The sequence below is a fragment of the Rhinoraja longicauda genome, chromosome 24 (genome assembly GCF_053455715.1).
Source record: "Rhinoraja longicauda isolate Sanriku21f chromosome 24, sRhiLon1.1, whole genome shotgun sequence".
In the NCBI taxonomy this organism is placed as follows: domain Eukaryota; kingdom Metazoa; phylum Chordata; class Chondrichthyes; order Rajiformes; family Arhynchobatidae; genus Rhinoraja; species Rhinoraja longicauda.
This window is the reverse complement of record NC_135976.1, coordinates 35,640,045-35,655,791: the sequence shown is the minus strand read 5'-3', so window position 1 is coordinate 35,655,791 and position 15,747 is coordinate 35,640,045. Positions and strand designations below refer to the sequence as shown.

At 47.5% G+C, this 15,747-nt stretch overlaps 1 protein-coding gene across 1 annotated transcript; it reads right to left on the bottom strand.

Moving 5' to 3' along the window:
• Window positions 1–2,607: 2,607 nt before the first annotated feature.
• Window positions 2,608–15,639, bottom strand: wdr77 (WD repeat domain 77). Its single transcript, XM_078420504.1, has 10 exons — window positions 15,565–15,639; window positions 13,872–14,057; window positions 12,613–12,754; window positions 11,617–11,666; window positions 8,696–8,766; window positions 7,722–7,776; window positions 6,188–6,259; window positions 5,479–5,590; window positions 4,098–4,166; window positions 2,608–3,461 (listed from the first exon to the last, which is right to left on the bottom strand). The coding sequence occupies exons 1-10, from the start codon at window positions 15,608–15,610 to the stop codon at window positions 3,320–3,322; spliced, it is 945 nt and encodes a 314-aa protein (XP_078276630.1). The 5' UTR covers window positions 15,611–15,639; the 3' UTR covers window positions 2,608–3,319.
• Window positions 15,640–15,747: the final 108 nt, after the last annotated feature.

Below are 15,747 nucleotides of genomic sequence, written 5' to 3'. Positions count from 1 at the left end.
GGCCTCCTCCTGCACCTATTGTCTATTGACTACCCCTAATTTACCTTTTACCGTTAGGCGAGTCTGTACACGGCTGAAAACAGGAAAACCAGTAACAAACTGTATCTGCGGAGTACGGAACACAGATTCTTTCAATGTTAACTGTTTAAGGCTTAGACAGGGTAGACAGTCAGAACCTTTTCTCCAGGGTGGAAATGTCAAGCACTGGAGGCCATGGTATTAAGGCGAGAGAGGGAAAGTTTAAAGGAGATGTGTGGGGTAGGTTTTATTTTCACACAGGGGGTGGTGGGGGCCTGGAACGCACTGCCAGGGGTGGAGGCAGATACAATAGTGGTGTTTAAGAGGCTTTTAGATGGGCGCATGGATATGCAGGGAATGGTGGGATATGAATCTCGTGCAGGCAGAGATTAGTTTAACTTGGCATTATCTTCAGTATGTACATTGTGGGCCAAAGGGCCTGTTCCTGTGCTATATAGTTCCATGGAGACTAAGAACTACATGGATTGGACCGGTTTGGGGGGATATGGACCAAGAGGGACTAGTGTAGCTGGGACATGTTGGCCGGTGTGGGCAAGTTAGGCCGAAGGACCTGTCTCCACCTTGTGTCACTCTGTGACTCTAACTGCAGATTCTGGTTTAGAGAACAAAATACCCAAAGTGCTGGAGTGTCTCAACAGATCAGACAGCATCTCTGCACAGCATTGATAGGTGCCCTGTGTAGGAAAAAATTAATAGGTGACTTTTCTGGCCTGAAGAAGAGTCCTGACCCAAACCGTCACCTCCACATGTTCTCCAGAGATGCTGCCTGAGCCGCTGGAGTTATTCCAGCTCTCTGTGTCCTAATTGTCCATTCCCTCTCTGGATGCTGCCTGATTCCTCCAGCATTTTGTGTTTTGATCAGGAGCCCAGCATCTGCAGTTCCAATAGACAATAGGTGCAGGAGTAGGCCATTCAGCCCTTCGAGCCAGCACCGCCATTCAATGCGATCATGGCTGATCACTCTCAATCAGTACCCCGTTCCTGCCTTCTCCCCATACCCCCTCACTCCGCTATCCTTAAGAGCTCTATCCAGCTCTCTCTTGAAAGCATCCAATGAACTGGCCTCCACTGCCTTCTGAGGCAGAAAATTCCACACCTTCACCACTCTCTGACTGAAAAAGTTCTTCCTCATCTCCGTTCTAAATGGCCTACCCCTTATTCTTAAACTGTGACCCCTGGTTCTGGACTCCCCCAACATTGGGAACATGTTTCCTGCCTCTAATGTGTCCAATCCCCTAATTATCTTATATGTTTCAATAAGATCCCCCCTCACCCTTCTAAATTCCAGTGTATACAAGCCTAATTGCTCCAGCCTTTCAACATACGACAGTCCCGCCATTCCGGGAATTAACCTAGTGAACCTACGCTGCACGCCCTTGTCTCTCCACTGGCAGTTCCTTGTCTCTCCACTGGCTGACTGCTTTTTCTGCTGTCGTGTGCCTAGTTTGTGGATGAAGCCTTGTCCTACAGCACCATCTACAGACGGTCTGCATTCTTGCTCCACGACTGCAGGAAACATTCACAAGCTTACCTATTGAATGATGTCACTACTTTGTCTGCAAAGCAAAGCATTTCACTACACCGAAAGTGAGAAATAACGTCTCATGGAATCATCGAACATGCAAACTCCACACAAACAGCACCAGAGGTCAGGACCGAACACGGGTCTCTGGGACTGTGAGGCAGCAGCTCTACCCGCTGCATCAGTGGAGCATAGTATTCTCCCTATAACCCCCGACACACTTACTAGTCAGGCAGGAGAATGGGGGCGAGAGGGAGAGATCGATCAGCCATGATTGAATGGCGGAGTACTCAATGGGCCGAATGGCCTAACACTACTCCGATTCACCTTTGACACACTTACCAATCAAGATCCTATCAATCTTTGTTTTGAATATACCCAATATCATGGCCCCCACAGCAATGAATTCCACAGATTCACCACCCTCTGACCATTGCTCTCTCTGGAACGCTCAGGTCACAGTGGAAGCATGTAGAATTATGAGAGGCAGCGAGGGGGGGGGCAACAAAGGGGGGGGCAGCGGCAACGAGGGAGGCGGCAGCGAGGGAGGACAGTCAGATCCTTTCTTCCCGGGGTAGAAATGTCAAGGATTTTTCAGGTGAGACGGGCAAGCTTTAAAAAATGTGCAGTGCAGTTTGTATTTTTACAGAGTGTGGCAGGAACCTGAAACACTATCAGGTAGAACAGTGGCATTTAACAGGCTTGTACACATGCAGGGATATGGATTAGGTGCAGGGAGAGGAGATTAGTTTAACTTTTTAAAGGCAGAGATAGATAGATTCTTGATTAGTGCGGGTGTCAGAGGTTATGAGAATGGGGTTAGGAGGGAGAGATAGATCAGCCATGATTGAATGGCAGAGTAGACTTGATGGGCCGAAAGGCCTAATTCTACTCCGATGACCTTATAACTTGGCATCATGCTCAGCACGGACATTGTGGGTCGAATGGCCTGTTCCTGTACTTTACTGTTCCGTGTTCCAAAGGATTTTTAAAAAATGGAAAAAATGACAAGTACATCTCATGTTTTAATAAACGTTTTCCTTTAATCCTTTTGCTGTAGCTCTGATCTTGACATGAAGCAGGCACCGGGGGCCACAGTATCTCAGCCACCGTTGTATTTCCCACGCCACCGCCTCCGGAATATCACGTTGTAAACCACAACATTGTCAAACCTCTCCCACCCGCACCGTACCCACCTTCCAAATAAACCAAACATTTACGTTACGTACCAATCTTCCGCCACACAGAGCAGATCTAAGTGGGTTCACACATGCGTTTGGAACTTAGAAAGACACAGAGTGCTGGAGTAACTCAGCGGGTCAGGCAGCATCTGTGGAGGACATGGATGGGTAATGGTTCGGATCGGGACCCTTCTTCAGACAGTTGTCTTCACCCAGCAGTCCGAAGGGTCCCGACCCGAAACGTCACCCATTATTCTCCACAGATGTTGCTTGGCCCCGCTGAAGTACTCCAGCACTTTGTGTCTATCTTTGGTACAAACTAGCATCTGCAGTTCCTTGTTTCTATGTTTGGAACACGATGGGGCAGAGACAGAGACTTTTGGTGAGGCTAATAAACTTTCCGCAAGCAGAAATGTGAAGTGTTATGAAGAGTTGAAATGTCTAACACAGCTGCGATGGTCAGGACAGGTGATCTGTGTCTCTTCCCAGCTTGGGGCACCTGCAAACATGTAGCTCGGTCATAGAAAAGGTACAAAATAAAGATTTGACATCTTGCACTGGCTTCTCCTCTTCCCCCTCACGCCTTGACTGCTCCCTGGTCCAAGCTGACGGTGTGGTGAAGCACTTGATGATCCCATCCTGCTGTGCTGAGCACGCTGGAGTTGAGCGGTGACCAGGACACACTGCGGATGAAGTCCGTGTGTGATTTATCCCGAAACCTAGACACATGTTCAAACAAAGGATCACTGTTGATGCTTCAATATATGGGAAACACGAGTGGTTAAAGCAACAGAATCTTTAAAGTGTGCAGGAAGGAACAGCAGTCTGAAGAAGGGTCTCGACCCAAAACGTCACCCATTCCTTCTCTCCCGAGATGCTGCCTGACCTGCTGAGTTACTCCAGCATTTTGTGAATAAATACCTTCGATTTGTACCAGCATCTGCAGTTATTTTCTTATAGGAACTGCAGATGCTGGTTTAAACCGAAGACGGACACAAAAAGCTGGAGTAACTCTGTGGGTCAGGCAGCATCCCTGGAGAAAAGGAACGGGTGACGTTTCAGGTCGAGACCCTTCTTCTGACTGAGCGTCAGGGGAAAGGGAAGTGAGAGATATAGAAGAAATGAATGAAAGATGTGCAAAAAAGTAACAATGATAAAGGAAACAGGCCATTGTTAGCTGTGGGCTAGGTGAGAACAAGTTACAGGCAATAAGACTCAACGAGACAACTTTGAAGCTGGTACGACTTGGGTGGGGGAGAGAAGGAGAGGGAGGGGATGCAAGGACTACTTGAAGTTGGAGAAATCAAAATATGCATACAGCTAAAGCAACAAGCTAAAGTTCTTAAGTGACTTACACTTCCGCGAGGTTGATGTCCATGACGGCCAGGGTACAATCCTCACTGACTGAAGCCAAAAGTGGGGAGCTGCAACATCAACAGGGAAAATTACTCACCCCACACTCTTACACACTGGAGACAGTCAGTCTTACACACTGGAGACAGTCACAGACACTGGGGACAGTCAGTCTTAGACACTGGAGACAGTCACAGACACTGGGGACAGTCACAGACACTGGAGACAGTCAGTCTTAGACACTGGGGACAGTCAGTCTTAGACACTGGGGACAGTCAGTCTTAGACACTGGGGACAGTCAGTCTTAGACACTGGGGACAGTCACAGACACAGGGGACAGTCAGTCTTAGACACTGGAGACAGTCACTCTTAGACACTGGGGACAGTTACTCTTAGTCACTGGGGACAGTCACTCTTAGACACTGGGGACAGTCACTCTTAGACACTGGAGACAGTCTACCACCAATTATCACAAGCTGTGTATGAAAGAACTGCAGATGCTGGTTTAAATCGAAGGTAGACACAAAATGCCGGAGTAACTCAGCGGGACAGGCAACATCTCTGAAGAGAAGGAATGGGTGACGTTTCGGGTGGTGTTACTCCAACATTTTGTGTCTACCTTCCATTATTGCAAGCTAATAGTTTCAATGGAACAACCCGAGCACGTGTACTTATTAAATAATAACATGTTGATTGTTTTAGTAGGAGAACGCCATTATCCAGGAGAGAAGTTCCACGTTGATGGAACGTCACTATTCTGATGTACTGGCACAGCCCAAAGGGGCTCCCAAGCCAAGCGACATGGAAATGCTACTGATTTTGTCGAGCCTTCCTTAGAAGGCTTAGGATGTTTGGCATGTCCACTACAACTCTCACCAACTTCTACAGATGCACCAGAGAAAGCATTATATCGGGATGCATCACAGTTTGATTTGGAAACAGTTCCATGCAAGAAATTGCAGCGTATTGTGGACACAGCCCAGACCATCGCACAAACCAACCTCTCTTCTATTGACTCCATTTATACCTCACACTGCCTCGGCAAGGCCAGCAGCATAATCAAGGACCAGTCTCACCCCGGCCACTCTCTCTTCTCCCCTCAGGCAAAAGGTATAGAAGTGTGAAAACGCACATCAACAGATTCAGGGACAGTTTCTTTCCAGCTGTTTATCAGCCAACTGAATCATCCTACCACAACCAGAGAGTGATGCTGAACTACTTTCTTAACCCCTGGACTATCTTTGATTGGACCTCTCTGGCTTTACCCTGCACTAGATCTTACTTTCACCGACCGGCTCAAAGGAACAGCGTAAGTTACAGGTATTTTAACGTTCGCATTATGAATTAGTAATGAGCCATTCAATACTTTGTCACAGTTCTCACCAGTGTGAGGAATACTCCAGGCCAGACACAGTCCGGGAATGTGCAGCGCAGCTCCGAATGCAATCCGACTGATTCTGTAAGCTCCTCACACCAACTATCCCATTCTCAGTCCCTGTTACATTTTCAAAACAAAAGTTGATTTAGCACACAAGACATTTATAGAATTGGTTTCTAACTGGTGCTCACCCAGATTTACTAGAGGAAAATGATTACAACCCAAAGTAAAAGTATCGTAAAGTGAAAGGAATTAAAATTAAAATGCAAGTTTCAATGACAGGAACACATTTCACAGGTTACAATCTCTCTGGAGTTTTAATAACAGACTTTGCTTCAGTCGTACAGCCTAGACCCCTTTGGGTGGAGCTACTGCCTCACAGCGCCGGAGACCCTGCTTCGATCCTGACTACGGGCGCTGTCTGTACGGAGTTTGTACGTTCTCCCTGTGACCATGTGGGTTTTCTCCGAGATCTTTGGTTTCCTCCCACACTCCAAAGACGTACAGGTTTGTAGATTAATTGGCTTGGTATAAGTGTAAATTGTCCCTAGTGTGTGTAGGAGAGTGTTAGTGTGCGGGGATCGCTGATCATCGCGGACTCGCTGGGCCTGTTTCCGTGCCGTATCTCTAAACTAAACCCTGCCCCTGCGGTGTTTTATGAACAAGTTAAAAAGAAACAAACACACACAAACTAAAGATGTAGAAACACGTTACCAAAGGCAAAGACTTGTTCGTTTTGCGGGTGCCATGTAACTGCGGTCGGGCAGCACTGCGATAATCCCGTGTCTGAAACCAGACGTGACAGTTAGAAACAGACAGTAGCACCAACTGCAACAGTTAAACTTACATTTCCACACATCCTCTCTTCCCTGAGTGGCATTTGCCAGCTCACCGGAACCTTTCACTCCTCCCGGCCATTTAACAGCCAACACTGACACCAATCAATGCTTCTCCACTCCTTCAACCTGCACTAGGAATATTTGGTATTTTCTCTGCAATTCCCAGCAGTTGTACAGGGCCCTAGTGAGACCGCACCTGGAGTACTGTGTGCAGTTTTGGTCTCCAAATTTGAGGAAGGATATTCTTGCTATTGAGGGCGTGCAGCGTAGGTTTACTAGGTTAATTCCCGGAATGGCGGGACTGTCATATGTTGAAAGACTGGAGTGACTAGGCTTGTATACACTGGAATTTAGAAAGATGAGAGGAGATCTTATCGAAACTTATAAGATTATTAAGGGGTTGGACACATTAGAGGCAGGAAACATGTTCCCAATGTTGGGGGAGTCCAGAACAAGGGGCCACAGTTTAAGAATAAGGGGTAGGCCATTTAGAACTGAGATGAGGATAAACTTTTTCAGTCAGAGAGTTGTGAATCTGTGGAATTCTCTGCCTCAGAAGGCAGTGGAGGCCAATTCTCTGAATGCATTCAAGAGCGAGCTAGATAGAGCTCTTAAGGATAGCGGAGTCAGGGGGTATGGGGAGAAGGCAGGAACGGGGTACTGATTGAGAATGATCAGCCATGATCACATTGAATGGCGGTGCTGGCTCGAAGGGCCGAATGGCCTCCTCCTGCACCTATTGTCTATTGTCTATTATCAAAAATACACTAATATCTGCAGATCCAAGATCCTGAAACACCAGGTGCAATATCGGGGAACTCTGTACCTTGTCCTTCTGTACATTCTGCCCACTGTACGAGCTTTTCTTCATTATATTTATATGTAGCATTAACTGATTTGATTGGATAGCATGCAAAACAAAGGTTTTCACTGTACATTGGTACATGTGATAACAATAAATCTAAACCTAAATGGTCGCCTTGCTGTGACTTTCTGTCATTAAGTGCAGAAGGAAAGAGTGCAGGAAAGATGTTACCAGGACTTGAGAGCACGAGTTACAAGGAGAGGTTAAGTAGGCTGGGAATGTTTTCCCTGGAGCGTAGACGGTTGAAGATAGACACAAAAAACTGGAGTAACTCAGCGGGACAGGCAGCATCTCTACAGAGAAGGAATGGGTGACCTTTTGGGTCGAGACCCTTCTTCAGACTGATATTTTCTGACTGTTTGCATTAATAGCTTCTTAATGCAAATACTGGTGGACAGGGTCTTTCCACATAGACCGAGATAGTGTAACAACCCCACCTGTCCATTAGACACCACAGACTAATATAAAACACGGACCGAAAGCTTGAAGTTGAATTTACTATTGATGAAAGACAGACATCAGTAAATGGAGGCAAGATACACACCGATCCGCAATGCTGGCTTGGCATTCCTTCTGTCCCACAGTAGAAGTCTCCTGTCCTGAATAAGGAAAATCAAATCGAGAAAGGTTGATGGTCTACTTAAAGCACTTGCTAAGTTATCATCTCTTCTGCCAACGATGCCAGGGATTAGTATCTACTCTTCTAATGATAGTTGGATATGTAAGTCTACACCTCTGACAAACTAACATCAACACCACTCGTTATAACATTTATGACTGTATGGCAAATCAAGTTCCTCGTATGTTGCAAAACATACTTGGCTAATAAAGTATTATTGTGATTGTGCTATGTTACTAACCATAGCTTCAAGTACTAAGAAAGAATGGACTTTTAATAAGATGTCATTCAACAACTTTGTAGTATTACTGTAATCTCTGTAATACTCAGGATGTAACATGTAAATTGAAACTGAATACCAAATCTGAAAACAATAAGTTAGTATTATCAGTGGTATTACAGTAGTATCATTCACTTCACCATGTACGTTAACTGTCTAGAAATGACTCCAGATATCAAAATACCAATTAGACTATTGTGTCTTAATGATACTTTAGGTAAATAATACTTTGGTTCAGATTGTCAACTCCGGCTCGTGTTTTCACGGTAGCATATCACACCACCGTGTTTCACAGCAAGACGTGAGATTCCAGGAACCTACTGACACACAATGCTGTAACCGTTGCCAAAATGCTTCCCTCTAAAATATTCATTTTTCAATGCAAACTTTAGTTCATTTTATTCAAAGTTCTCTGTGTATCTACACTTGTAACGCACAGAGAAGAGGCTTGGATAGTTAGAAATTTGCTGTTCTTTTTATGGGTTTGAATCTCCAAAGTTGAACTTTAGGAGAAGATTCTACATTCAATGCAGTTTGCATTTTAAGGGAACATTTCTGCATTGCACTGAAGGTAGACTGACTTTACAGATAATAAGTAAATGGATAGCAATTGACCTACCTGAGCACAGGACAGGAATAGATTCACATTGCCAGGGCAGGCAGCCACACACGATACAGACCCAGAGTGAGCTGCAATATAAGCACTCAGTGTTAATCCTTGACCAAAGTGGGTACTGGTCAATAATTGTCGACACAGTTCATAGTCATACAGCGTGGAAACAGGCCCTTCAGCCCAAATTGCCTACGCCAGCCAACTTGTCCCACCTCACTGCGTTTGGTCCACATCCCTCCTAACCATGTATCTCTCTGTTTCTTAAACGATGGGATAGTTCCTGCCTCAACGACCTCCCCTGGAAGTTTGTTCCGTGTGCCTACCACCCTTTGTGTTAAAAGTCTGTTCACTTCAGAATCTTTCTTCCTGAAGGTTTCAAACCAACATATGTAGTCTTGTGTAGGAAGGAACTGCAGATGCTGGTTTATACCGAAGCTAGGCACAAATTGCAGGAGTAACTCAGTGGGTCACAAGACATCTCCGGTGAAAAGGAATAGGTGACATTTCGGGTTGGAATATTTCTTCAGACTTCTCCTCTTTGTATCTGAGTAACCTATTTGGAAGTCAACTAAATGCTTGTAGGAATTCTCTCCCCTAACCCTACTAACAGATACCGTGACTAAAGGACTCGGGCTTGCTTTATAAAAAGCACATCCAACCCAGCGATGAAAAATACATTGGGTGTAAGGTGCTACTGCACCCGTGAGCACTGTCAGGTTAGATAGGTTGAAATGGAAAGCCTAGCTGTGTTTGCTGTGTATTATCTGAATGGTGGCCGATTAGAAAAAGGGGAGATGCAACGAGACCTGGGTGTCGTGGTACACCAGTCATTGAAAGTAGGCATGCAGGTGCAGCAGGCAGTGAAGAAAGCGAATGGTATGTTGCATTCATAGCGAGTGGATTTGAGTATAGGAGCAGGGAGGTTCTGCTGCAGTTGTACAGGGCATTGGTGAGACCACACCTGGAGTATTGCGTACAGTTTTGGTCTAATCTGAGGAAAGACATTCTTGCCATAGAGGGAGTACAGAGAAGGTTCACCAGATTGATTCCTGGGATGGCAGGACTTTCATATGAAGAAAGACTGGATAGACTCAGCTTGTACTCGCTGGAATTTAGAAGATTGAGGGGGGATCTTATAGAAACGTACAAAATTCTTAGGGGGTTGGACAGGCTAGATGCAGGAAGATTGTTCCCGATGTTGGGGAAGTCCAGAACAAGGGGTCACAGTTTAAGGATAAGGGGGAAGTCTTTTAGGACCGAGATGAGAAAGTTTTTTTTTCACACAGATAGTGGTGAATCTGTGGAATTCTCTGCCACAGAAGGTAGTTGAGGCCAGTTCATTGGCTATATTTAAGAGGGAGTTAGATGTGGCCCTTGTGGCTAAAGGGATCAGGGGGTATGGAGAGAAGGCAGGTACAGGGTACTGAGTTGGATGATCAGCCATGATCATATTGAATGGCGGTGCAGGCCCGAAGGGCCGAATGGCCTACTCCTGCACCTATTTTCTATGTTTCTATGCCAGCGGCACCAGTCGACAGCCACTTCCACAAGTGACTATTACACTAAATAACCACGAGATCTAAACCAAGTCAAGTTAACTGATTGAAACATGAAGGAACAAAGATGGGGTCCAAGACAAGCATCAAAATCAGCGCAACTCCCGTTCCCAGCATCAGCGAGAGATGGGAAATGATCTTCTTGCTGGAGCTCAGTGTGTGATTATCTCAGCAACCGCAAATCTTTGTCCAGAACGTAACCAGCTGATTCCAAATGCTGATCGCTCCCAGCATTTCATTCGGATAAACCACTCGTTCTCACGCGCTCCCATCTCTTCCACATCCTACTGGTCACTGCCGCGCTACTCTGTTGTAAATCAGACATTAGACCCGAAATAGAGACACAAATTGTTAAAATCAGGCTACACTTGAGGCAAAAGTGGAACATGAAACCTCAGCACTTGTCTGTTTATATTCCAGATATCTGTACAACTGTACGAGACGTTGGTGAGACAAGGCGTCTTGTGCCAGTTTTGGTCACCTTGTTGTAGGAAAGATGTCACTCAGCTGGGAAGAGTGCAGAGATTTACGAGGATGTTGCCAGGAGTTGAGGGCCTGAGCTATAGAGAGAGGTTGAGCAGGCTAGGACTCTATTCTTTGGAGCGCAGAAGGCTGAGGGGTGATCTTATAAGATCATGAGGGGAATAAGTAGGGTGAATGCACACTGTCTTTTTCCCCAGGGTAAGGGAATCAAGAACTAGAGGGTTACGGTCAGAAGGGAAAGATTTAATAAGAACCCGGGGAGGCAACATTTTCCACACGAGGTTGCCAGAGGAAGTAACTATGGGAGATACAATAACAACAGTGCTGTGTGACGCTGTGACTCCACCAGATCTAATAATCTGAACAAGTTGGAACATTATATTCTTTGTAGGGTGTAATGAACCAGCAAATATGCTTTTATTATATATTTCCCCACTGATATTAATATACATTGTCTTTGACTTCTCAAAGTCTAGTATACACATACACATTTGTATGGAGTATTTAACTGATGGGGTAGTGGTTGATTCCAATTGTGAGTGAAAAAGTGAATTTATTTAGTATAGAAACGTAGAAAAATAGGTGCAGGAGTAGGCCATTCAGCCATTCGAGCCAGCACCGCCATTCCATACGATCATGGCTGATCATCTAAAATCAGTACCCCGTTCCTGCTTTCTCCCCATATCCCTTGATCCCTTTAGCCCTGAGAGCTAAATCTATCTCTCTCTTGAAAACGTCCAGTGAATTGGCCTCCACTGCCTTCTGCGGCAGAGAGTTGTGAATACGTGGAATTCTCTGCCACAGAAGGCAGTGGGGGGGGGGGGGGGGAGTAAGGGTGGTGTGTGCGCGTGCGCCAGACCGAACAATCTCACGCCTGTTGTTGCTCACCTTGGTAAGAATTCAGCACGGTCTTCTGCTCCAGGTCCCAAACCTTCACACTAACAAATCAAAGTGCCGGGTTATTACAAGGCGAGCCAAAAATCTGGGTAATTCAGACTATTTTCAGCAGTTAATCATACCTATATTCCGTTTTTAATGGGTGAATGGTGGATAATTGCACATGGGTTACTGTTAAAATTATTTGCCGTTTATAATCCATTGTATGGAAAAATAAAAACGGCATTTCAAATCTCTGAATGGACTAATTATCAGGATATGTACACGGTACAGGCCAAACGCACTTAAAGGAAATGTGTGGGGTAAGCATTTTCTTTACACAAAGTGTGGTAGGTGCCTAAAATTGGCGGTGGGGGCAGATACAATAGTGGAGTTTAAGAGCTTTATGTAGACACATGGACATGCAGGGAAATGGATCACATGCAGGCAGAGGTGATTAGTTTAACGGCATCGTGTTCAGCACAGACATTGTGGAGGGGGGGGGGGGGGGGGGGGGGGAGGAAGGGAGGGCTCCAATGCTGCGCTGTTCCATTAATAAAGAGGAAGAGCAAGTTAAAAGAGAAAGGAGAGGTGGAGGGAAGAAATATCACAACGGTTTAGCAGCTAATGGTACAGCACTCTGTCTCGTCCCCTTTGCCCTACCCTTTGTACTTGAGTTTGGCTTGATTGTATTCAATATTATCTGATCAGGTTGCATGCAGAACAAAGCTTCTCATTGTACCTTGGTACACGTGGCGATAATAAACCTAACCTAGCCATCCACAGTAGAATGCTTCAATTCGGAGGTGAACAAGTGGCCAGAATTGCAGAGGCACAGGCATTTTCAGGTTAGGAAATTGGGAAAGACCTTGGGATCAGTGAATGGTGGGGGGGCACACAGGCAGTCATCATTCACAGGACAGAGAGATGTACCAAGTGGTCATCTGTACCAGTGAGACACACAACGGGGAAATGCACAGTTGGACAGACGAAGGGGATAGTACAAACCTGCAGTCCAGGCTGCCGCTCACGGCCTGCATGTCGCCAGAGAGGACGCTCACTTTAGTAACAACGTCGTCGTGTTCACATTTACAGAATTTGCTCACCATCTGTCCCTCACTCTCCACCACCTCCCACAGCTCCACAGCACCTGCACAATAAACAAACAAGTTGTACAGAATCAAGTCAAGATGCGATTTCTGGTTTAGTTTCGAGATACAGCGTGGAAATAGGCCCTTCGGCCCATCGGGTCCGTGCTGATCAGCCATCCCCGCACATTAACACTATCCTACACACACTAGGAACAATTTACACATACACCAAGCCAATTAACCTACAAACCTGTACGTCTTTGGAGTGTGGGAGGAAACCGAAGATATCGGAGAAAACCCACGCGGTCAAGGGGAGAATGTATAAACTGCGCACAGACAGCACCCGTAGTCGGGATCGAACCCAGGTCTCTGGCGCTGCAAGGCAGCAACTCTACCATTGTGCCACCATGCTGTCAAATGAAGTCTCACTCAATGGGATGATCATGTAATATCTCACAGTGGTTCCCATGTCAAATTGAACAGTCTGTAGTCAGTATAAAACAATCCTGGAACAAAATAAATCAGCATACCACTGTACCAATTTGATTGAATTGGAACTCCTTTGTAGGAATATTACATATACAGTAGACCCTCATCATAACAGGGGTTAGGGAGATGGTGCCCGGCATTGCCAATTGTCCACTATATTTGAGTGTAATACAGGGCATTTCATGTGTTGAGATCCAATAAATGTTAGGCTGAGGAGCACTGCACTGACAGGTGCCATTTTCACCTGAAACATTAAAGCACAGCCCCATCAGCCCTGCGACAAAGCTCCATGGCCTGAAGACGCGTCTCACCTGTTCAGCACTGCCTTCAATCACTGACCGTTACCTCACCTTCTTTTTCCTTTTCTCTTCGTTTACTTATTTATCTATTTATTTTCTTTTATGTTTTAGTAAACCTTGTAAAGCGTCTTTGAGTGTTTAGAAAAGCGCTATATAAATGTAATGCATTATTATTATTATTATTAACCCAAAATGTCACCTATTCCTTTTCTCCGGAGATGCTGCCTGACCTGCTGAGTTACTCCAGCACTTTGTGTGCACCTTAATACAGGCACTGAAGGGTGGCAGGAGTGGCCAAGGAAGCTGTGTGGGCTGGCGGTGGTGCCTGTTATAAAGAGGTCCGTGAAAACAAGGGTTTACTGTGCTGAGTATTAAAATCAATCCTCACCTGAATCAGATGCGACAAGGATTTGTCGAGCAGAGACCCAGCATGCATCCACCACTCCTTCTTGTGTCTGGACGCTGACCGTACAGAACTTTTCATTTGGAGCCTTAAGAGGGTCTTTGAACACCCAGATAGATCCTAACCAACTGCGTCCAGATAGCGTTGAGGCTCCGAGTAAGAGAGCTCCATCTGTAATGATGAGCAGACAAACAGCCGATTACAGCTGAGAATCTAAACTGACAGCTCGACCGCCGCACAGCAACAAACCAACGGACGGATAATTAAATTATATTATCCGTTGTCAAGACAAACATTTACACGCGCGCTCATTAAAGTTAAGACTAGTGAACAATTCATTCACAATGCTTGTTTTCAAAACAGACTATTGTGTGTGAAGGTACAAATAAACCAAATCTTCTCAACAGTGAAAGATAAAACATTTCTGTGAAGTTGTGCAGAATAAACCCCCAAATGAAATCATGAGAGTGTAAAAACGACAAAACAATCAGAACTAAGTCTTGTTGTCCCAAATACTTGCTGCTCTTTCAAGGCAATGTTAAAGATGTTCGTAATCCTCTCCTGCTCCCGTCTCACCCTCCCTTTCTTCTCTACCCCAACCCCTAGTCTCTCCCAGATCCCCAATCCGAACCCCCCCATTCCCAACCTCTCCCCTCCACAACCCCTCTCCAACCTCCCAATCCCAACCTCTCCCCTCCACCCCCCCATTCCCAGCCTCTCCCCTCCACCCCTCTCCAACCCCCCATTCCCAACCTCTCCTCTCCACCCCCCCCATTACACACTCTCCCCAATCCCCTGACCCAACTCCCAACCTCTCCCTCCACACCCAGCAACCCACTCTCCCGACTCTCCTCCTTAACCCCTCTCTCCCCCCCCACCGACTCCCTCTGTCCCACCCTCCCCCACCGTCTCCCTGTCCCACCCTCCCTCCACCGTCTCCCTCTCTCCCCCCCACCGTCTCCCTCTCTCCCCCCCCCCCACCGTCTCCCTCTCTCCCCCCCCACCGTCTCCCTCTCTCCCCCCCCACCGTCTCCCTCTCTCCCCCCCCCACCGTCTCCCTCTCTCTCCCCCCCCACCGTCTCCCTCTCTCTCCCCCCCCCCAACGTCTCCCTCTCTCCCCCCCCACCGTCTCCCTCTCTCCCCCCCCACCGTCTCCCTCTCTTCCCCCCCCACCGTCTCCCTCTCTCCCCCCCCCCCACCGTCTCCCTCTCCCCCCCCCCACCGTCTCCCTCTCCCCCCCCCCCACCGTCTCCTTCTCCCCCCCCCCCCCACCGTCTCCCTCTCTCCCCCCCCACCGTCTCCCTCTCTCCCCCCCCCCACCGTCTCCCTCTCTCCCCCCCCCCCCCCACTGTCTCCCTCTCTCCCCCCCCCCCACTGTCTCCCTCTCTCCCCCCCCCCCCCCACTGTCTCCCTCTCTCCCCCCCCCCCCCCCCCACCCCCACTGTCTCCCTCTCTCTCCCGTCCCCGTCCCCGTCCCTCTCTCCCCACCTCCACGTTTCCCTCACCGGGCCGGTACCTCCCCTCCCTTTCCTGAGCGGTCCCCGCTCCCCCCTGGCCGGTCCCTACCCAACCCCTCCCTCTCCATTCCCACCCACACTCTCTCTCCCTGAACCATTTATTTATTTATTTTTCTCTCTCTCTCTCTCTCTCTCTGGCCCATTCCCATTCCCCCCCTCACCGGGCCGGTACCGCGCTGCCTCCAGCTGCAGTACGAGCGCCGCCATCTTGCCGCCGCGTCACCCGTCGCCCCGCCCCACTCCAAAACCAAGCCCCCGCCCCCAACCATCGCCCCGCCCCCCAACCATCGCCCCAATCCCAAACCCCAGCCTTGCCCGCAGCCCCGCCCCAATCTCAGCCCCGC